The sequence below is a fragment of the Cryptomeria japonica genome, chromosome 10 (genome assembly GCF_030272615.1).
Source record: "Cryptomeria japonica chromosome 10, Sugi_1.0, whole genome shotgun sequence".
Lineage (NCBI taxonomy): Eukaryota > Viridiplantae > Streptophyta > Pinopsida > Cupressales > Cupressaceae > Cryptomeria > Cryptomeria japonica.
This window is the reverse complement of record NC_081414.1, coordinates 605980590-606005853: the sequence shown is the minus strand read 5'-3', so window position 1 is coordinate 606005853 and position 25264 is coordinate 605980590. Positions and strand designations below refer to the sequence as shown.

The following is a 25264-nucleotide window of genomic DNA, read 5'->3' as shown; positions in this document are numbered from 1 at the left end:
ATCAACCATAATGGGAAAGGAAATGAAAAAATCTTGTTTAATAAGCAAAACAGGCAAGTCATTAAGGATAAGTAGAACCACATTACACTATGCCTTAGAGAGGCAAGAGAAAATCATGGATCCTAACAATAATTCTCTTTGGGCATTCTTGGGTAGACTCCCACACAAGGACAAGGTTGTTGTTGATGCACTAAGAACATTAATTGAGAAATATTGGCATGACAACACAGGGGTTTCACCCAACCAAAGAGATGTTGTTAGAAGGAGAATTGGAATTAGTAATCATGAGCCACATCCAAAACACTCTTTAGATACCACTCAAACACAATTTTTTGAAAGGTTTCTTCAAAGCTTTCCTTAGATTAAAATTAGTCAAAGATTTTTTGAGATGAAAAAACCATTTTATGCTAAGATTAAGCATGCACATACTACATGTTGTTGTAGGGTCCATGTTGAATTTTCCATGCATTATGATATTTATCACTATATATGTTGTACTTTGCATAGTAATGATGTTTTGCAGGAATGTGGTCTACAAGCACTTCCTAAGTCACTGAGAGAATTTATTTCAAGTGTACTATGTAAACAAGATGACAAGTGCATTTACTATAAGATTATGTGTTTGAGAGGTTTTTGTCCTACACATGTCGGTTTGCAACAGTTGCATAGATGCCTACATCTGGATAGCACACATGAAATTGGTAAGAAACTAGATTCTATTGGAAAATATAAGTCAGTCACATGTGGTGTTAAAGATGGAAAAGAATTAAAGAGGTGTGAGTTAGTGAAAAGGGATATATGTGAGAAACTAGTGTATGAGTACATAGGTCACACACATAGAGCTAAGTGGTTAGATGAGAAATTCAAGTTGTGTAAGGACACTTTTCCCCTCGGCACTATTGTCTCTATCATTGATTTTGCTGAGAATTATACACTAAAGCCACAAAATGAAGTACAATCTATGTGTTACCACTCTACAGAAGTTACAATTTTTGTACACATAGCATTCATGCATGAACATGATAGCACTAAGGAGGACAAAAAGGTTATAAAAGAATATCACTTTTATATTAGCGACGATCATACTCATTCCTTAGAGTTTGTGCAAGGATACTTTACAATCTTCTATGATAGTTTAAGGGAAAGAGATATAAGATACAACCAACACTTAATATGGTTGGACAATTGCACCACACAATTCAAGAATGCAAGGATGTTCTACTAGTTGAATAGGATGCATGTGACAAGTGGTGTGCAACATTTTTGGAATTTCATTGAGGCAGGACATGGAAAGGGAGAGCATGATGGTGCGAGAGCATGTGTGAAAAGAGATATTACTAGAGAGGAATTGAAGTACAAAGGTGGTGCAATGCTAATAGAAGCAAAAACAATTGTGCAATGGTGTAACTCTATAGTGGGACTAGGTAATGCAGGTAAGTCTATGGTTTCTAGATATTTTTGGTTAATAAGTGAATCTAATATTGAAAACTATCTAGATTTTTGTACACTTATTGGATCAAGTGACATGCATTCATTTAGAAGTTCAAATGCAACATCACTAGTTATTTATACTAGACAGATTGCATGCTTTTGCTCTTCATGTATGCATTTTGTGTGGGATGAATGTGAATCAAAAGAGTGGGTTGACCAATGGTCTTGTAGACCTTTGCAAATCGTAGATACATATCAACTTCCTAGAGCACTACAAATAAACCAAATTGAAGCATCAGTGGATTTTGAACATGTATTAGACATAGTTGAACCAGGCAAAGGGTTGCAATTTGCTACAATTTTAAGCTTAATTTATTAGTATTAACTTATGCTGATTTTGGTATTAACTTATATCCTTCTATTAAATGCAGGTCATGTATATGTAGTTATTGTGGATGAGAACAATGAAGAAGGAACATATTACTTTTTGTGTCGTTGCATTGAGGCCAAAAAGAAATTGACTTCTATTGTGGTTGATGGAGAGGGTATTCAGTACCCAATAGGATCCGTTGTTGTGACAGGGACATGGCTTAGAAGGTACCATTATTGTGTCAAGTTGTATTGAGACCTCTTAAACTCATTTATTTAGTAGTCATTGTATTGATTTTGGCATTAAGTTATCCTTCTATAAAATGTAGGTACCCTATCAAAAATTCTAATGCCTGATTGTTTGAGGACTTTGAGACACAGACATATTCTTCATTACTCAAACCTTCTTGTTGCAACAAATATTTATTTGATTAAATATTGTGGTAGACCTCTTAACAAGGATTTGTGGAAAGTTCATGAATCAGAATAGGAGGTAATACTTGTGACACTAAGGCTTAGAGCTGATCCAGAAGGTTCACTTGATTGATTTTGGGCCATCTAGAAGAATAATTCTATAATATGGTAGAATAATTTTGACAATTTTGTATATATCTTTTGCGAAACATTGTAACTTCTCTTTTTTGGATGTGCTCTACATGCCTATGAGCTGTAATATGCATATGAGCTATAATGTGCATATGTAGATGCCAAATTTTGTATATAAAAACATCAATGAGTTGTAATGTGCATATCTAGATGCTAAATTTTGTATAAAAAACAACAATAAGTTGTAATGTGCATATCTAGATGCTAATTTTTGTATAAAAAAAAAACAACGAGTTGCAATTTGCATATTTAGATGCAAAATTTTGTAAATATAAACAGTAATGAGCTTGATTGTTTATATTAGATGCCAAATTTTATATATGAAAGTGTCCATGGGGCAGAATTGCAAATTTTGAGAGCCCAAATTTGTACCATTTGATTATAAATACATTTGTAATAAACTTGTTACATTTGATTATAAATTTGTACTATTTAATTATAAATAATTGAGTCTAATTCTGACATATTTTAAATAACTTGCAAATGGGTATTCGAATATGCAATTTTTTTTCCAAGTGCTTTCGGAAAGTTTTGAGTTATTGTTGAATTACCCGATTTGAAGGGCTAGTAGGAATAGTCTGAAACTGAGAGAAGCCTTTTTAGGCAGTGACAACATGACCCCAAAGGTTCAAACAGATCATCCATAAGTACCACGGTCTCCAAGTTACGCGATGTCAAAGTTTGACTATTTTTCCACTTTGAGCACTCAAGGGAAAACGTCGCTACAAGGTGGCTCGGAATGATTGGACATCTTGGGGAGTGAGACAAGGGCACACCTAGTGTAAACTTAGCCACCCGGACCCGCTCATACTCACAGTTCATTCCCACAATGAGAAGAATGAAAGATGCACTATTTTGCCACCTCTCACTGATGGTTTTTGATGCGATAGAAAAAATCTCACCACAAGAAAATAGAATCAAGTTGCCTGAAACTGAGAGAGGATTTTTTAGGCACTGACAACATGACCCCATAGGTTCAAATAGATTGTCCATTAGTGCCACGGTCTTCAAGTTACTCGATGTCAAATTTTGATCATTTTTTCAACTTTGAGCACTCAAGGGAAAACATCGCTATGAGGTGGCTCTGAACAATCAAATGTCTTGGAGATAGAGAAAAGGGAACACCTAGCGTAAACCCAACCACCTGGATGTGCTTGCGCTCATGTTTTATTCCCACAATGAGCAGAACAAAATATGCATTATTTTGCCACCTCTCACTGACAATTTTTGATGCGATAGAAAAAATATCACCTTGAGAAAACGGAATCGAGTTCCTAAAAACCAAGAGAGGATTTTTTAGGCAGCAACAACAAAACCCCATAGGTTCAAACGAATCATCCATAAGTGCCATGGTCTATGAGTTACACGATGTCAAAGTTTGACCATTTTTTCCACTTTGAGTGCTCAAAGGAAAACGTCGCTATGAGGTGGATCGAAATGATCAGACATCTTGGGGAGAGATACAAGGGCACACCTAGCATAAAACAAACTACTTGGATGTGCTTGCGCTCACGGTTCATTCCCATGATGAGCAGAATGAAAGATGCACTATTTTGCCACCTCTCACTGATGGTTTTTGATGCGACAGAAAAAATCTCACCACAAGATAACAAAATTGAGTTTCTCAAAACTGAGAGAGGATTTTTTAGGTAGAAACAATATGATTCCAAAGGTTCAAAAGGATCATCCATAAGTGCCACAGTCTCCGTGTTACATGATGTCAAAGTTTGACTATTTTTTCCACTTTTAGCACTCAAGGGAAAACGTCGTTATGAGGTGGCTCAAAATGATTGAATGTCTTATGAAGCAAGATAAGGGAATACCTAGCATAAACCCAACCACTCAGATGTGCTCGTGCTGACAGTTCATTCCCACGACAAGCAGAACGAAAGATGCACTATTTTGCCACCTCTCACTAACGGTTTTTGATGTGAAAGAAAAAATCTCACCACAAGAAAATAGAATCGAGTTGTTCTAAATTGAGAGAGGCCTTTTTAGGAAGAAAAAACATGACCCCATAGGTTCAATAGATCATCCATAAGTGCCATGGTCTCTGACTTACGCAATGTCAAAGTTTGACCATTTTTCCACTTTGCGTGCTCAAGGGAAAACATCATTATGAGGTGGCTCAAAATGAACAGATGTCTTGGGGAGTAAGACAAGGGAACACCTAGCATAAATACAGCCACCCACACACACTCGCACTGATGGTTCATTCCCAGGACAAGCAAAACAGAAGATGCACTATTTTGCAACCTCTCACTAACGGTTTTTGATGCAACAAAAAAAATCTCACCACAAGAAAATGGAATCAATTTGTCTAAAACTAAGAGAGAATTTTTTAGGAAGAGATAACATAACCCCATAGGTTCAAATGGATCATCCATAAGTGCCACAGTCTCTGTGTTACGCGACGTCAAAGTTTGACCATTTTTCCACTTTTAGCGCTCAAGGGAAAACATCGGTATGAGGTGGCTCAGAATGATTGGATGTCTTGGGGAGCGAGACAAGGGCACACCTAGCATAAACTCATCCACCTAGATGTGCTCGCACTGATGGTTCATTCCCACAACAAGTAGAACAAAAGATGCACTATTTTGCCACCTCTCATTGACGGTTTTTGATGCAACAGAAAAAATCTCACCACAAGAAAATGAAATAGAGTTGTCTGAAACCAAGAGAGGATTTTTTAGGCAGAAAAAAAATGACCCCATAGGTTCACACGAATTGTCCATAAGCTCTTCAAATATTCTTTTATAGGCGATTTGGATGAATAGGCGTGTCTCTTACCCTAAGGCCGACTTGTTATGGAATAAAATTTAAATAAAAACCTTACCTAAGCCATCTCATCCTTAGATAAATTTTAAATATGCTTTGTGCACTCAAATATTGTCTTAATTGGTTCTTGAAATGATGTACTTCGCTCCATAAGCATGAGTTTATGAAATAATAACTTCACTCCAATCTCTTCATGCATGAAGGACTCAAAGAAAATTCACTCAATCAAAGTACACGATATCAGCATTACTAGTGTCGATACTTGGGTATACACAAGATGAACAATAGATAGTTTAAAAGTATACACCATATGAGTTACAAGTAATAAACAAATTGGATCACATTTCAATAGCAAATAACTAAGTTTCAATAATATCAAGTTTTATATATATCAATGAACAAATTGGATCGAATATCAAGTTTCATATATATCAAAATGAACAATAATCGTGTACATATCAAAAAATGGCATAGATGCCAAATCAATAATAGTTAGAAAAATGTGGCATGTGCCATGTCTATCAAAGTTGATATATACATATACAAATATCAAATATATAAAAAAATTGGTCCTTCAATGACCACAACTATAACTATATGTCTCTATTGGTATCTATGACTATGGCGGATCATCAAATTCAAGCCTCTTCAAAGCAGTATGTGGCTCTATAGGTGGCTGCACAAGGACAATTCAAATATTGAATCAAATATATTTTCTCAATATAACATCAAAATAACTAAATACTGAAATCTAAATTGTTTGAAGTTGAAATGTTGATTACCTCATCTTTGTCTTCTGCAATTGGGTGAGGTTTGAGGATCTGTGGGATGTCCTAAAGGAGGCTGTAACTGGTAAAACAACATTAATACATGTTAATAACATATATGTCAAATAATGCAATAACTAAAAATGAATAGACTATAAAGCATATCAGAGCCTTAGATGGATGTGTTCTGGTCGTAGGGGGCAAAGTCACAAATGAATCGGTTATGACCATTTCTTATATCCATGGTAAGTGATCCAAAAGGAGTTAAATATATGGTTTCAACTCTATTGTGCACTTAGTGAAAAGGATTTGATGTAAGACATACATACCTTTTCCGTTGGCCATGTTGGATCCCATAATATACATGTAGGACTTCTACTGAAATGGAATGGTAGAATAATAGTAGGAAGTTTGGATGGGGCCTGTAATAGGTTAAAGACAATCATACAAGTTAATAACCCAAAGTTGTTGACAAACTAGATAAAACAAATATTTAAACATATGTAGAACAAATGCACACCAAAGCCTCATATAGTTCTCCTGTAGCCTTAGGAGGTCTAGTCAAATCTGATGCAGCTATTACCAATTCTTGTATGAAAAATGATAACATATGACATAGACATAAAAGGATTTAGTTATTTTGAACAATAAAGAATGCAATCCAAAGTGAATATGAAGATATCACCTCTTCCCTCTGCTGAACCTCATCGACATCAGGTGCATTCATTAATTCCATAAATCCCATATGTTTCTGTATATAGAACAAATAAATTAAGTGCATTTATCAATATCTACATATACATGTTTAATCATAATACATTTCAACAAATGAATTTAAATTGTACTGAATTACCTTCTATCATTTGGGTGTCCGAGAGGATACCTTTTTCTGCCTCGGAGTGCTAGAGGATGGCTTTCTCACACGAGATGTCCTCGAGGTAGGTGGGGTAAACTAATGGAAAAAAATTAACATAAGGGAAAAGAGCATGTATTTAATATATCACTTAAGTCAAAAAAATATAAATCTAAATGGTACCGCATAGCTATCTTGGCCAAAGTCAATGGCCGAAAGCATGATACCATCAAGTTGGGACAGCTCAGCCACTGATAAGCCCTATAAAATACCAAGTAATGATACATATAATTAACAAAAGATATTTTGAAACCAATGTATTATTATATTTTTAACAAATTTACAAATCTTTACCTCTGGTGGCGAAACTACTCATGATGGTGGAGTCGACTGAAAAGTATGTGGTGTACTCCCACCACCTGCTGCACTCTACACTGCATTTTATTTATATGTCACTTTAAATTGTTCTCAAAATAAAAATTCATTTCTTTTTATAAGATTTAGTCACTTAAATGATAACATGTCATAAATAGAATTAAACACACTTGTGTCTGATAGAGAGGGTACAACATATTGATCAGTTCATCGATGAGGGCCACATCCTCTGTAGTGGAAGCATGACATCTAATCCCACAACATGTACATGAGTGAGATGTCAACCCATCTTTGTCCTCATTAGTGTCTACACCAAAACATACACCCTGGCAGGTGGGGCACATATGCTGAATGGGTTGGCTCATGCCAAATGATACATGAGGTGTTGTTGATGAAGGAGGTGCTGCTAAGGAAGGAGGTGTTGTTGAGGAAGGAGGTGCTACTGATAAAGGAGGTGACACATGTACTGGTACATCTTGTGCTCTGACCAATTGTGTGCCATTCTAAACAATGAGATCAGTCAATGATGTAGCTGCCTGAAGAGTCTATAATCCCATAGACTCCTTCAAGGATATAGGGACAGTGACATGAACCATGGGTTTAGGAGTTGTACGCCTCCTATTTTGTGGCTCTACCACCCTATGGGCCCCAGGTCTATCCTGAGTAGAGTCTCTCTCTCTACCCTGAAATTGTCGAATGTCAAAGTAATTTGGCTTCTCACCGAGGATAAACTCACAATATAACTTTCTCAAAAAATATAGAGGCACCTCCCAATTATTACAAGGTGGTTGGTCAAAGACCATATACCACCTATCCCAAAAAGCTTCTTTAAGCCTAGCATGAACACACCAATGTATAGGAAATCGAGTCATGTTTAGTTCTAGGTTGTTACTGGTAACAAGATCGGTGAAAAGAGCACATATGTCAGCTTTACCTATGCCCTTTTTCTTCACTTGATCATATGACAACCCATCCGCATAAAATGTTTGACATATATCCCTCCATGCACCCCATTTTGTAACCTCCCTAGATACCTTATTTGCACTATTAGCCATTGTTTCTAGTGTTCTGGCAAGGGTTGAGTGGTGCTCAAGCCTAGAGGACCTCAACCTATTCACCCATATAGAAATTTGGGCACTATTTTGTGTAAGGCGATTGATGAGATCCTCTTGTGTGGCATCTACATGATCTAATGGAGGACATGGAGGGTTTTCGGGTGGTGGTGGTTGTTGAGGAGAAGCATTTTGAGGATTTTGAGGGTTTTCTTGTTGCTCTTGTGCAATGTTTATAGGGTTTTCTTGTGTTGCTTGTGCAGGAGGAGGTCTTTGATGTCTATTTTGTTTTGGGGGATTGCTTGAAGAATCTAACATCAAATTAATAAAAACAAAACTTAAATCAATTAAAAAACCCTACTTCAATTAAAATGCAACCAAAAATAATCAAACCAATCAAATCTTACCTGTTCGACGAGGTGCCATTGTTGAAAATTGCTCTCAATGTTGGGAAAATCCAAAATAGTTGCAAACCTGTGTGGGTTCTATGTTTTTTTGGCATTTCCTTACTTTTGTTCCATGGGTTTTGGCATTGAAAATGACCAAAACCTATGCCCTACACCCAAAAATAATGTTTCTTAAAACCCGTATGGGTTTTGAGAAACTTTTTTTTTTTTATTAAAAAATAAAATGTTCCTCAAAACCTTTACGGGTTTTGAGGAACTTTTGGTTTTTTAAATTGTTTTTCTCTAGGCTTGGTGTTACCAAGCCTAGCACATTTTTGAATTTTTAGAACCCACACGAGTTATGAAAAATTTGGTTGTTTTTATCATGTGGCCACTTTTCTGTTCACTATCTTGGTGCACTTACCCTAAATAGACAAGTGATAGAGAATCATGTTGACATATCCCGCTCGCAATGAGTGATATGGAATCATCTCTACTCATGATAGTCACACAAGATAATATCGAAACATCATATAGAATCATCATCATGAAATAGGGTTAGTATCATCACAAGTCATATAACCCACATAAGTCCTAACATTGATGATGCCATCTAAGATAGCATAAGAGTCATAAATAACCATCCAAATAACCAGCATAAGTCTTAATAAGTCTATCTGAAAGCAAATCAAAATGCAAGTCTAGGAGGGGCACTACAAAAACTACGGAAAGTGTTAACTCTCAAGATAATACAACTAGTTATATGGTGATTACAAAAGGGATCGCTCACTGCTGGATGGTTCACTACCAGATTACAAAAGTGGCTCACTACTGGAATGATCATTGAAATAGATATAAATGAACTGAGGAAAGTTGCATTCTCCAAATGCATGAAATTAGTTCCAATTTAAGCTTAGATCACAATCCACAAAACTTACAGCAGATCCAATAAAGGATCTCTATACTAGTGTCCTCAAACACCTACAATAGATCCACTGAAGGATTACTTCACTACTTTGTTGAACCAATCACTTGTAGCCAATCCGCTGAGAAATTACTACAACATTTTTCGCACTTTGACTCTGCTCCAACTGCTTTGTTGTCCACAACCCACACTTCACACACTACACCCTTATTTGCCACTTCTCATTCACTCACTCACATCTTACATACACATCCATCCATCATCCATACCTCTCCTAAAAGAACATACACATATATATACCAGAAAGCTTATACATCAAGATAATATGTCTGCCAAGCATATGTAATATGCTGCTTGGATCAACACATTATCCAATGAACCCTTAATCAAACTAACATGATAACCAAGTCAGGCTCTGTAAGATCTCCACACACTTCCTTTACATAATTCATTCACCAACGCATATACCTTAATCACCAGAACATAACAAGGGCCATAATCACAAAACTCCAAGCACAACAACTCTAAACTCCAAAATATAGATGCCACACATACCACAGATGCCAAACCACAAAATGTGATAGATACAATTGATATAACTGACATAAATGATGTCAAAAGACACAACTGATGTCAAGACATAATATAAACCAAAATAAGCATAATTGAAGATTCCAGAGATGAGGATCTTCTGGAAATAACTCCAGTAGATCATCTATGCCTTACTGCATCATATCTCATACATACCTATCTTCCAACAATACCACAAATGAAACTTCAACAACATACACCATCTAGTCCAAATTGGATAACTAGATTTGACATCAATAATAATAATGACAATATTTACACAAGTGTAACAATCTCCCCCTTTGTCATTGATGGTGAAACATCTCAAAAAGAAACATATCTGCATACAACTCCCCCTAACTCATATATCTTCTTATTTCTCCTATTCCATTTACCTTTCTCCCCCTTTGACATCAAGGAAAAATAGTGCATTTGATGAAAAAGAAAAGAAAGAGAGAAAATGAAACTACAAAAAGAGTATCAAAATTGCATAGGAACCCAAAAGAATTTTTAGTTGCTCTTCTTCTAAACTATTATCTTGTACTTTTCCTTCAGTTCCGAAAGAAGAACTTCCCAAGAGTGAAAAACCAATTTAATGCTTACAAATAAATTTCTGCATTCTACCAACAAATCAACAACACAAGAAAAGTTGTCTGGAGTAGACGGATTTTGTTCATACTCAACTACACTATCAAGAAATGTTGAGAAATGTTCCAATTTTTCCTCAACCATCTCTTTCACTTTCCAGAAAACATTCACAAAAACTTCTCTTTGCCTTTGCAAGAATAATAATTCAACCTGAAGAGAATTTATCTTTTTCATGTGCTCTCTATCCTTGTCACTTAGAAAATCAAATGACTTACCCAAGGAACTCAATTCATCTTCAATAGCATCAATCTTTGCCTTATGCTTCACTATAGTAGCCGACCATGGAAGACATTACTTGTAAAGTCTATTAGCACTGCTGATTCAGTCTCTCATTTTATCAATGCATATGGATAGGGCTCTCTATGCATCATTTCACTTCTTCAACATACATTTCATATCATAATCATTTTCTTCTAAATATTTAGGATCAACAGGTTGCTCGATCATTTTTTCTTTCACAATCTCAAATAGGGATTCTGGAAGCACATTACTAACATCTTCAATTTTCATATTGTTCTAGCCTAAATTATTTATTAGAACATTTTCAATCGAATTTCACTCAACAGAAGTCAACCACATCTTACCAATATTCCTTATTCCATCCACGCTCCCAATAATCTTCAACAAGTTTGACTCATTATCAGATTTGTTTGCTTCCTACTTTGTAATAGCTAACTCTCCTTTAGCCATAGTAGATTATAGATCCTCAATTATCACAATGTCTTTCTCCTTCTAATCCTTCTTTCTCTTCTTAGATTCTGGGACATTAATAGGCATAGACTCTCTCATTTTCCTCTTATCAGGGGAAGAACCTCCTTTAGCAAAACCGGTAGCAGGGGATACTGGACCAACACTCCACATATCTAGAAAGGATTTGAAATAAACATTGCATGCATCCTCTCTTTTTTCCAAACTATTCAAGTATCTAAAGATTTTCCTTGCAATCGAGACACCGGATTCCTATATCATATTCTCCTTAACTGGAAGGGATCCTAGACAATATATATAGCTAAACAAACAAGCAATGATCAAAATCAAATTGGGTGATTCTACTCTTTTGACATGTTAATGTTTTCTAACAACGAATCCCTTAACAATTCACATCAGTTGAATATTCTATCTTCCATAACAAGCATATGTGCCAAGTACACAACAGTATTCGAAGTGGGACCTTCCCTATTTCTAAAATATATCTTGTAGGAAATGTCATATCCAACATACCTCATAACAGAATTGATGATTTTGTCAATAACCAACACTTGCTAATCTACCATTACACTGGTTAGGGTTTCAACCTCTTTATTCTTTATCGATTTCTTAACTGAAATAGATCAACTGTCACATAAACCAGTAATAACCAAAATCATCTCCTTCGTGATTGGATAGGGCTTATCCAACACAATGCAATCATCTTGTACAAGACTAAGAATTACTTTGATCACCTCCTTGTCTTCAAACCAGGGAAATTCAGTCCATAGATTTAGTCCTTTACGCTCTAACTCCTTGATCTTCTACAAATTTGTATCATTCAGACTCTTTTCCACTTTTTTAATCTTCTCAAGGTCAAATTCATCCAAAAATACCTTCTCCACAACCTAAAAGTCCCTGCTACTCAATTCTCCGATGATCATCTTGGCTTCCATGATTATTTGCTCTACTCTATTGTTCTTCAACTATTCACAATCTCCTCCTCAAGCACTAATAATATGATAAAAAAATTGATTTCAAACATCAATACTTATCCTGCCAAAAATCTCCTTTAGGGTTTTGCCACCAAAAAGTGTCTTGTCGATGATGTCAGCACATACCTCTAATTATCAGATAGCCTTTATACCACAATCATGCTAGACCAATGACATGATGATCCAATCAGAAGGGGGATCAAAAGATTTTTCTTCAAGAACTCCCCCTAAGCCGAAGCAATATGCTCAATTACCAAAGGAAGAGGTGCCTACACCGAATTTTGGTACACTTGGCTCGCTTCCATTTTTCACTTCCTTCTTTCTCCAAACCAAAATTTCCTTTTTCTTTGATCCATTATCCTTCATTACACTCTTTTTAGCAGATCTCTCTATATTTCCATTTCTACATTGATTAGCATAATGTTCAGATTCCTTGCACTTGTAACAACTGATGTTCTTCTTAATTAAATTTACCAGAAGAGTTCTAGATCTACACTGATTAGATTATGACCTTAACCATTACATGCATGCCAATATCTACAAAATCTATTGTTCACCTTATTTTCTCCAACTGGATTATGATTCTGACAATAATTAGCTTTATGATCAAACCTCTTACAATTGTAACACTGAATACTTGTACAGTTTGCAGGCTTATGACCAAATTTGTTGCATTGAAAATAATAAACATTAAATGATGGGTACCTTTATGCATTAGGTTGATGAACTGGTAGTCTTCTCATATTAGTACTCCTATTCCGTGTCTTGCTTGCATCTTTTGATTTATTCTCTGATTCTGCCTTAACCTCTTTTCTTTTATCTTTGTCATTTTGATTTGAACATTCACCGAGCTAAAATCCAAGTCCAGTCTTGTCTAAATGAGCTTTATGCATGTTGATCGATTCTTCAAAGAGCTTACTGCTACCAAGAACTTTATTCTCTACCTTCAACTTCTTCACCTCTTGCTCTAGCTTCTCATATTCTTCAATCTTCATCTCAATTGATTCCTTTAGGGTTTTCTCTATTTTGTTCTTGTCCTCAATTTTCTACATCAGATCTTTAATATTCTCATTCTCTTGCTTCAACTAATTGTTAACTTCCTTATGCCTCAATTTGAATTTATGAATTTACTCTCTTAGCTTCTACACACATTCATTCGCTATCTTCACATTGTCTTTTAATTCCTCACTCTCTGATTCAACACTTTCTAGATCTTCAAGAGTTGTCTACAATTCCTCATCCAACTAAAATTCTCCTGTCATACTCATCGGCACTATGATTCAACCAACAAGGATCTCCCTCAAGCAGTTAAACTTTCAAGAAAGGGACCAAAGCTCTTATACCAATTGTTGGATTGATTGAATGAACCAGAATACTAAGAGGGGGGTGGTGCAGTCACTAGTTAGGAGGGACCTCAAAGAGATCAATATGGGTCAGTCAGCAAGAGTAAACCCAACAAAAACACAAGGATATGATGGAGGCAATGTATAAATGAATGAATTATATCATGAAAACTGTTTACAACCAATCAGTAACTAGCAGGTTACAGAAACTGTCTCACTGGCTTGCTAAAACATGCTTAATTATAGAACAGATCACAACTGGGACATCAAATCATAATATCTATCTGCTATCTTCTATATCTTTGATTTATCTCTACTTGTATTCATTCTAATATGATCCAAGGGGATCCGGTTGGCCCAAAAAGGGATCAAATGCCGAAGAACAAGACCTAACATGTAAAAACAACAAGGTCATCCTCCACCAAAGAAACTCCTCCAGAAAATCCAAAGGATGAAGTGTAGATCAAAGGGAAGGTTGACCACACACCAAGGAACATTAGAATCAATGTTTAGGGCTCTGCAAGCTATGAAAGCGATCTGGTAGATCCCGATAGATTACAAATACAAATAGGTCTAGGGAACCACTACCAGAAAACTATCTTCGAAATCAGTAGCAATAACTTGCCGGAAAATGATCCAAATGCTTCACGGTTTGGGAATAGGTAGATGATCAAGTCCTCAAGAAAAAACCAACTCCTCAAGATCAAGTGAGCCAATTCCAAAAAATGCAGAATGAAATGTTGAAACTACAAAACAGAAAGCAAAATAGAAAGGAAATATTTTTTGTTGATGCAAGATTGACAAGAATTGCGGATGCTCCTACATCAGACATCTGGGGTTGTTGAAAAAAAAGTGAATCTCTCACTTTGCTACTATCAGAGGAAAACCAAGGCGGTCTACATCTGGCTAAGAAATCCAAGATGAATCTTCAATTGATCTACCTTTCCACTTTACTAGGTACTCCTTATACTGATAGCTCCGAGTACTACGCCAAATCCTACTGTCCAAAATATTTTTAATCTGATACGGTTCTTTCTGGGGTAACTGTTTCTCCAAGTCTGCAATATTGTCCTCACTATAATTTGGTTCATGGTACTGATGTAGGTCTGCAATCTTAAATACATGTGAAATACTCAGACTATCCGGTAATTCCACTTCATCTGCATTTCTAGAACTGAACTTTTTCAAAATCTTGCAAGGTCCAAACTTCCTCATCTTCAACTTGTTATAAGTTCCAACCAAGAATCTTTCTTTTCTCAGATACACCATCACTTCATTGCCAACTTCAAATTCCTTATGTCTCCTCTTCTCATCTTCTTTCTCCTTATAATTGTTGTTAATGTCCTCCAAATGCTTCTTAACTTGAATATGTAAGTCCTTTATGTGATCTACAAATTCTTCTGCTTATGCACTTCTCTGGTCTTCACTGCTATTATCTCTTAATTTTGATATAACTCTAGGGTGTGCTCTAGTAACAATCTCAAAAGGTGTCCTTCTGGTACTCCTGTTTACTAAATTATTGTAGGCAAAGTTTGCTTGTGAAAGAATCAAATCCCAACATCCAATTTTTTCTCCAACTAAGCATCTTAACAAATTTACCAAGCTTCAGTTAACTAATTTTGTCTGTCCATCAGTCTGTGAATGAAAAGTAGAACTAAACTTCAAATCTGTCTTCATCTTCTTCCAAAGTGTTCTCCAAAAATAACCAACAAACTTAGTATCTCTATCTGAAACTATGCTCTTAGGAAATCCATGTAATCTCACTACTTCCTTGAAAAATAGGTCAGCTACATGCACTGCATCTAATGTCTTCTTACAAGGTATGAAATGAGCCATCTTTGAGAATATATCCACTACCACAAATATAGAATCATTCCCTCTCAATTTTTTAGGCAATCCAAGTATGAAATCCATGCTTATATCTTCCCAAGGTCTCTCTGGTACTGTTAAAGTATTATACAATCCCATATTTTGACTACTACCCTTTGCAACTTGATAAAATATACAACTTTACACATATTTCCTAACATCCTTATGAATCTGGGGCCAAAAGTAATGCTCACTCACCAATGCTACTGTTTTATTAGCACCAAAGTGTTTGGCTAATCACCCACTATGTTTATCATTTATCACATTCTCCCTCATAGAACTCTTAGGTATGCACAACTAAACTCCTCTAAACAACATCCCATCCTAAATGAAGTAATCCAACCACTTTCTTCTATCCACTGTAACCAATTCTCTACATGCTCTCCAAGTTTTTGCAAAATCCAGGTCATCATCATACAAGGTTTTCAACTCCTCAAATCCTAATATTGTCACTCTCATTTCTCTCAGCAAATTCCTTCTTCTACTCAATGCATCAACAACTTTGTTAGATTTCCCTCTTCTATGCTTCAACACAATGGTGTAACTCTACAAAAATTCTACCCATATCATATGTATTTGATTCAACTTACTATGACTGTTCAAATACTGCAAACATTAATGATCCGTATACAACACAAACTCCTTAGGCAACAGGTAATGTCTCCACTTCTTCAAGGCTTGAACTATGGCATAAAATTCTTGGTCATACATTGAATATCTCCTCCAAGCATCATTCAATTTCTCACTAAAATAAGCTACTTCTCTCCCTTCCTAACTGAGTACAACTCCAATTGTTGTTCCACTTGAATCACAATCCACTTGAAATACTATGTTGAAATCCGATAAAGCTAACACAGCTGCTCAGTCACTTTCTGCTTCAGCAATTCAAAACTTCTATTTGCTCCAGTGGTCCACTTGAATTCCTTCCTATCTCCCCTCATTGTCTTAGTAATAGGGTTACAAACTGAACTGAAATTTCTAATAAACTTCTAGTAGAAACTAGCCAACCCATGAAATGATCTTACCTCTCCAATGCTTTCCGATGTAGGTCATTCAATAATTGCTTTAACTTTCTCAGGGTCCATCTTCAAACTATCCTCAGATATCACAAATCCCAAATAGACTAACTCATCCTTCATGAAAGTACACTTCGTAAGATTTATCAACAACTTTTCTTCTCTCAACCTCTGCAAAACTTGTCTCAAATGCAACAAATGCTCCTCTTTTGTCTTACTAAAAATCAGAATGTCTTCCAAATATACAATAACAAACTTACCCAAGAATTTCTTCAATACCTCATTCATCACTCTCATGAAAGTACTTAGTGCATTAGTCAATCCGAAAGGCTTCACCAACCACTCATACAGTCCTTCATTTGTCTTGAATGTTGTCTTCCACTCATCTCCTTCTCTGATCCTGATATAATGATATCCACTCTTCAAGTCTATCTTTGTAAAGTATTTGGATCCACTCAAATAGTCTATTATGTCATCCATCCTAGACAATGGAAATTGGTATTTAACTATGATCTTGTTTATTTCTTTGGAATCGGTACACACCCTCCATTCTTCATTCTTCTTAGGTGCTAATACTGTTGGTACTGCATAAGGACTCAAACTTTCTCTGATCAAACCTTTCATCAACAACTCCTGCACTTGTCTATTCAACTCTTGATTCTCTGTCAGTGTCATCCGGTGTGCAACTTTGTTAGGAATACTAGCTCTAAAAATCAGGTCCATGCAATGACTGATACTTCTCATAGGTGGTAATCCATCAGGCACATTATTTGAAATGATGTCTTCATACTCTATCAGCAACTCTTTTATCTGTTCTGGTTCTTCTTCTTCATGCTTTAGATTCTTAGTCTTCTTAGGAACAAAGGCAAAAAACACATTCTCACGTCTCATCCCATCCAGGATTTTCTTTCCATCTACCAGATAGATTCTATCATTTGTACATACTTCACTCTTCAAAGGCTCCTCCAAGGGCAACAAGGTTTTCTTCATCCCATTGGCCACTATAGTGTATGTATTCTTCCTCCCATCATGTATTGCCTGTCTATCAAACTGCCAAGGTCTACCCAACAAAAGGTGACAAATACTCATAGGCATAATATCACACAAGACTTCATCATGATAATTCCCAATCTTTAATTTCACCAAACATTTCTCACTTACTAACAACTTATGATCATCTTGAATCCATGCTATTTGATAAGGCTTAGGGTGTTTCAATCTTTCCAAATTCAACTTATTCACCATCTCTTCTGAAACAAGGTAATCTGAACTACCACTATCAATAATAACTTTATAGAACTTACCACATACCTTACATCTGGTCTTGAACAAATTCTTCCTTTGCAAGGGCTCTTCATCTCCTCCGATATGACACAAAGCTCTCCTCATCATCAATAGTTCTCTATCTTCGAGTTTATTAGCTAATCTAGTGGGGCTTTCTTCCACCACTGTTGTTCTTCTGGTATTCTCTGTCTTCTTACATTCGAAAGAACGATGTCCTTCTCCTCCACATTTATAGGAAGTTCCTCTCAACACTTTCTTGTCTTGTCTTCTATCATCTTTTCCAAAATTCTCATTCCGGTATCCATTCGGTTCTCTCCTTCGGTAGAAATTTCTATCATCCTTTCAATATGAATTACCTTCTTTGCTTACTTCCTTGTCCCTGTTCTGATCTGTATAGGTTTCTCTACCTCCAGAAAACCTTCCACCTCTACCTCTCTACCTCTGCTCATGTCTTTTGTTCAGCTTCTCTTTTGCTTTCAGGGCATACTGGTAAGATTCTTCAACACTCTACAATTTGATCAAATTGAGCTCATCTTATATAGACATCTGCAATCCATTCAAATATCTTGCAACTTGTTCAACTTCATCATCAACATGTTCAGATCTGATATTCAACTTGTAAAATGCTTCGGTGTACTCCTTCACACTAGATTCCTTCTGTCTCAAATTTTGCAACTTTCAGAACAGAATCACTTGATAATCAGCTGGCATAAATTTTGATTTCAACTTAGCGACCATCTGATCCCATGTCTTGATCTTCTCTTTACCTCTTCTCTGTCTATCAACCTGCAAATACTCCCACCAAAGAGATCCATGACCTTTCAACTGGGTACAGGCATATTTCACCTTTCTTTCTTCTGTAGTGTTTTTAAAATCAAAATATTTCTCCATCTCTGAGATCCAATCCATCAATTCATTTGAATCCAACTTTCCATCATATTCTGGTGGGGTAAAATGAGGTTTAGTATTTGCCCTAAACCCTCAAAAACCTCTCTTCATCTGGATCAATCGCTAGTGGGTTTGCTTGTTCTATCAGGGCTTCTTCTCCTTAATCTTCACTCACATCTTCAATATGTCAGCCTCTTCTCAGGGCTTTCTCAATGACTTCCAACAATGCTGCAATTCCTCACAACATTTCCATCACAACAAGGTCTGCATTCCTGCGTGCTCCACCATTCCTATTTCCTCTTCACGCCATCTTCACGCCAATCCTCTACAGCTGCAAGTCGGATCCACAGTCAACCACCCTACAACAAAATTCTTAGGACAACGCAATCTTTGGAATGAAAGCTCTCTCTAATACCACTTGGTGCAGTCACCGGTTAGGATGGACCTTAAAGAGATCAATCAAGGTCAGTCAACAAGAGTTAACACAACGAAAGCACAAGGATATAATGGAGGAACTGAATGAATTATATCATGAAAATAGTTTCCAACCAACTGGTAACTACCGAGTTATAGAAATTGACTCGTTGTCCTACTAAAACATGCTTAATTACATAACATATCACATTCGGGACCTCAAATCTTAAGATCTATCTTCTATATTCTATATCTTTGATTTATCTCTACTTGTCTACATTCTAATGCTCAATTACAATTATTTATATGATCCAAGGGGATCAAGTCAGCCCAAAAAGGGATAAAATGCTGAAGAACAAGACCTAATGTGTAAAAACAACAAGGTCCGCCTTTGCCAATGAAATTCTTCTAAAAAATCCAAAGGATGAATTGTAGATCAAAGGGAAGGTCGGCCACACGCCAAGGAACATCAAAATCAACGTTCCACGCTCCACAAACTACGGAAGGGATCCAACAGATCCCAGTAGATTACAAATGTAAATAGGTCCAGGCAACTGGTACTAGAAAACTATCCCATAAACCGGTAGTGATAACTTGCCGAAAAATGATCCAAATGCTCCACGGTTTGGGAATAAGGTAGATGGTCAAGTCCTCAAGCCAAATCCAACTCCTCAAGATCTGGTGAGCCAATTCCAAAAAATGCAAAATGAATGCTGAAACTACAAAATAGAAAGCAAAATAGAAAGGAAATATTTTTGGTTGATACAAGATTGCAAAGAACCGAGGATGCTCCTGCATGCAAGGGGGGTGAATTAGTATTCCCACAGATTCTAAAAATTTCACATCTTTTTGCTGACATATCAATATTATCAATTAAGTTGATCAACATGAAATAACAAATGCACAATAAACAAGAAACACAACCACAAATGGAACACCGGATTTTATACGTGGAAAACCCAAATGGGAAAAACCATGGAGAGTGTTAACTCTCAAGATAATATAACTAGTTATATTGTGACTACAAAAAGGAGTGGCTCACTATCGGATGGCTCACTGGTAGATTACAAAAGCAGCTCACTACCGGAATGCTCACTGCAATAGATATATAAATGAACTAAGGAAAGTTGCATCTCCAAATACATGAAATTAGTTCTAGATTAAGCTCAGATCACAATCCAGAAAACTTATAGGAGATTCGGTAAAGGATATTTGTACCACTATCCTCAAACCCCCACAATAGATCTGGTGAAGGATTACTGCATTGCTTTGTCGAACCAATCACTTGCAACCAATCTAGTGAGGGATTATGCAACATTGTTCATATTCTGACTCTGCTACAACTAATTCATTGTTCACAACTCACACTTCACACATTACACCCTTACTTTCCACTTCTCATTCACTCACTCACATCTTACATACACATCTGTCCATCATCCATACCTCTACTAAAAGCATACTTACATACATATACCGGAAAGCTTACACACCAGGATAATATGTGGGTCAAGCATAAGTTATATGCTACTCAGATCAACACGTTATCAAATTAAGCGTTAATCAAAATAACATGATAACCAAGTTGACCTCCACAAGATCTCCACATCCTTCCTTTATATAATTCATTCACCGATGCAGATACCTTAATTACTAGAATAGAATAATGTTCATAATCACAAAAATCCAAGCGCAACAACTCTAAACTCCAAAATATAGATACCACACATACCACAGATCTCAAACCACAAAATATGATAGATACAACTTATATAACTAACATAACTAATGTTGAAACACACAACTGATACCGAGACATAATAAAAACCAAAATAAGCATTTATAACTCAAGATTTTGAAGACAAGGATCTTTTGGAAATAACTCTACTAGATCATCTATGCCTTACTACATCATATCTCATACATACCTATCTTCCAACAATACTAAAACTACAACTCCAACAGCATGTACACCATCCAGTCCAAGTCGAATAACCATATTTGACATAAATGACAACAATGACAATATTCACACAAGTCTGACAATGGAATCATATTTTGTGTTGTAAGTTGCTTTTGTATAGAACATCCATTTCCTAGATCACTCTCAACCTTTTACAAATCTAGATCGAAAAGAATCTTCTATTGATTATCTCAATAGAACAAACTTTAAACTTCTGCAAACTTTTACATCTCAAGTGTTTGAGGCCCATGAATTACAACAAATATTTTTTATGATCTTAATTATCTCAATGTACAAGAAATATAATTTTAAATGTTTTCTTATCTAAGCATGCATTTCAAATGAGAACTAACAATTGACTATTGTACACATTAGGTTTCCACAATCCATATTGTTCTAATTTGAGCTTCTGGATTTGACCATGTGTATCTTTTTGTCATCGACATTTCAAATCATAGTCTATGATTCATGATCAAGATAGAGAGCTAGAGAAGAGAATTTGTGAATATTGTAGACCATAAACCACTTAAATAGTGTAGGGTAGGAGGTGTGAAGAAGGAAAGTGAAGGAGAGGAGGGGAGAGAAATGCAAGAGAATCAAGGGAAGGGCATCAAAAGAAAAAGAGAACCAAGAACATATTGAAGAAAAATAAAATAAAAAACAATTTAAAAGGCTAAAAAAATAAAAGTAATAGACATACACACAACATACAAACCTACGAAAAAAACAACTTAAAACAATAAAATTAAAAAATATATATTAAAAAGATAAAATGATATTAATATACACATACTAGCATACAACATGTGTACATATTAATATCCCCACCCCCCCCCCCCCCCCTCTCTCTCTCTCTATATATATATATATATACATATATATATATCAGTTATTTTTCGTATGTTTGTATGTTGTGTATGTCTATTATTTTTAAATTTCTATCCTTTTTTATTCCTTTAGTTTGTTCTTAGTTATTGATTCTCGTGACTTTCCCTCCCCTTCCCTCTCCTTCATTCGCATATTCTCTTATCTAGCACTCTATCCTGATGATGAATCATAGAGTATGATTCTAAACGTCGATGACAAAAAGATACACACATCCAAATCCAAAAGCTCAAATTATTACAATTGACTAGTTCATATAATGTACTCCTTTCCTAATTAAAACCCCTCATAATATATAGTTGGCTGAGGATAATACTGAAGAGTTAGTGAAGACCATCATCATTAGTTTAGATGCAAGATTGATCCCCTAGATATGATATGACATTCTACACTATTCAATCTACTTTTAGTTGGTTGGGATAGCATTGGTAGATTGAGTCAATCTTATATACTACCGATCTTGGATTGGATTTGCACACAATTATAAGCTTTACTTTACCATTTAAATAAAATCCACTAAGAATGATCCAAATTTGGAATGGTCAAGAAACATGACCCTACTATCTATAAACCATAATTTTACCTTCCCCATAATTTAACAACCATACAATATAACTACATTATTTTCTAGTAATATTAAGAATCAATTATTCTTCACATTTCTCCTCACTATTAGTACTATACCTAATAGCATATGTTTCACGTAGAAGCTAAACTACTCAAAAATAGTCAAATCATACATCGTCTTATTGACCGCTTGGAAAATTACAGCCGTAATTTGCAAAATCAACGGTATATAACACACGACTAACTTTCGTATTATGCACTTTTTTGTACAAACGTACCATGTTTTTAGAACCAGAATAAGTAAGTACTTTCATTAGAAAAAACTTTATTATCTTAAAAATGAATAAATGAATAAGAAAATGTATTCCAAAACATGAATGAAGAAACTCTAACCCAAGAAAACCAACATGAACATGAATTGTGGAAACTTGATATTATTAATACATTTGTGTTCCCACTTGGTTATCGGGTGCCTATGACATGGTGAGCTGGGATTCCTAGTTATTATTAAAATATTTTTAAAAAAACAGTTTCGACGGGCGGGACGAGGAACAAGCCCTTCATCTAAGGGGTTTTGGACCGACAATCAAATGGACGGTCAAGAATCCATCCACGTCAGCATTCCGCGTTGCAAGCGATCGGCCAATAACATACATTCAGACTCCCTATGTATATACACAAAAAGTGGGTTGTTTCGTTCATTCATCTGTAGCTTTCGGACGTTCTGTTAGGGATTCGATCTCGACAACATCAATGGCTCCCAAAGCAGAGAAGAAACCCGCCGCCTTGAAAAAGACTGTGGCAGAGAAATCCCCGGCGGCAGAAAAAGCTGCGTCCAAGGCAAAGAAGAAGCTTCTCCTGCACGATGGCGATAAGAAGGGAAAGAAGCAGCACAGGAAGAAGATCAGCGAGACATACAAGATCTACATTTTTAAGGTGTTGAAGCAGGTTCATCCTGATATCGGCATCTCCAGTAAAGCTATGGGCATAATGAACAGCTTTATCAACGATATTTTTGAGAAATTGGCCAGCGAAGCTTCGAGACTCGCCGGGTACACTAAAAAACCTACAATTACCTCAAGGGAGATTCAGACGTCTGTCAGGCTTACTCTTCCGGGAGAGCTTGGAAAGCATGCCATCTCAGAGGGCACCAAGGCCGTCACAAAATTCACAAGCGCCTAAATAAGCTTATATTCTACGAGGCTACTTAGGGTTAGTAGTAATTGATTCTCCAAGGGCTATAATTTAACGGTCAAATGAACATTTTATGACGATTATCTGTTCGATATCAGAAAACATATAAAAAGATGTTGATCTTTGGTACAATACATTATAAATCTTATATTCGGTTTTCCGTTCGACATGGGAATGAAAATCTGAAGCATTCGTATATCTTTTCGAATAATTGTTATTAAATCTCAACATTATCGTCTGCAGTGCTGTACAGAATTTTTATTACTGGATCTCTCCAATGTTAGTAGGAATTGATTCGCCAAGAGCTATAATTTGACGGTCAAATGAACATTTTATGACGGTTATCTGTTCAATATCAGAAAACATATAAAAAGATGTTGATCTTTGGTACAATACATTATAAATCTTATATTTGGTTTTCTGTTCGACATGGGAATGAAAATCTAAAGCATTTGTATATCTTTTCGAATAATTGTTATAAAATCTCAACATTATTGTATGCAGTGCTACACAGAATTTTTATTTCTGGATCTCTCCAATGTTGAAAGATCTTGCATTATATTGGTTCTCACGGTCATTCTATTTATAAAAGTGCTTGAGTTTTATGGAGGATTTATAATTTGTCAGAATGATTCATCTAGCATTTACAATCTTTTTCTTTGTAATAAAATTCTCTCTTTTTCTACCAGCAAGCTTAAACTTGATTCCATCGTCATATTTATATGTTTCTAATCTAATACAATAAAAACTAAAATATGAATCGGTTTAAATTTGATGGTCTCACACTTTTATGATAAAATATTAAACAAAGAATTATATGTTATAATGTCTAAATTGTATCACATAAGTTTTAATTTTCAATAATTTTTTAATTTAAAGTTATTTTTAGAGCAAAGTCTTATGGAGGGAATACTAAAACAATTATGTGGGTGCTTGAATTTCTTTAAGAATATTTCAAAATTAGTGGGCCCTTAAATTTAGTATTGCAATTCAACTTATAAATTATAAATTTAGGGGAAGTTTGTAGATTCATGAACACTGTTGTGAATAAAAAAATTAATAAATATATATATATATATATATATATATATTTTTTTTTGACTAGAATTTAAATTATTAGTAAATTGGCAAGTAGCATAAAAAATTACAAAGCTGTTGGGATAATTTCTAGTGCCATCTCTACCCCAATTTCACCTATAAAATATGCAGCCCTAAAAGATAGGGGCTACTATTTTATAGTAAAAGATTCCAAAAAATTCCATAGCATTAATTTAAATTTCATAACATTAATTTTTTTATTTGTTTCATGGTACTTCTTGATCCATGAAAACAAAACAAATCCTGAAGTTCCCCACGAGACTTTATACTTGGAAAATGTACGACTAATAACTATAAGTAT

At 35.5% G+C, this 25264-nt stretch overlaps 1 protein-coding gene across 1 annotated transcript; it reads left to right on the top strand.

Annotated features, from left to right (window-relative positions):
* The first annotated feature begins 23398 nt into the window (after positions 1–23398).
* Positions 23399–24130, top strand: LOC131039321 (histone H2B.3). Its single transcript, XM_057972031.2, has one exon. The coding sequence runs from the start codon at positions 23425–23427 to the stop codon at positions 23851–23853; it is 429 nt and encodes a 142-aa protein (XP_057828014.2). The 5' UTR covers positions 23399–23424; the 3' UTR covers positions 23854–24130.
* Positions 24131–25264: the final 1134 nt, after the last annotated feature.

Coding starts and splice junctions, on each gene's coding strand:
- LOC131039321 (XM_057972031.2), top strand. CDS start 23,425: ATGGCTCCCAAAGCAGAGAAGAAACCCGCCGCCTTGAAAAAGACTGTG.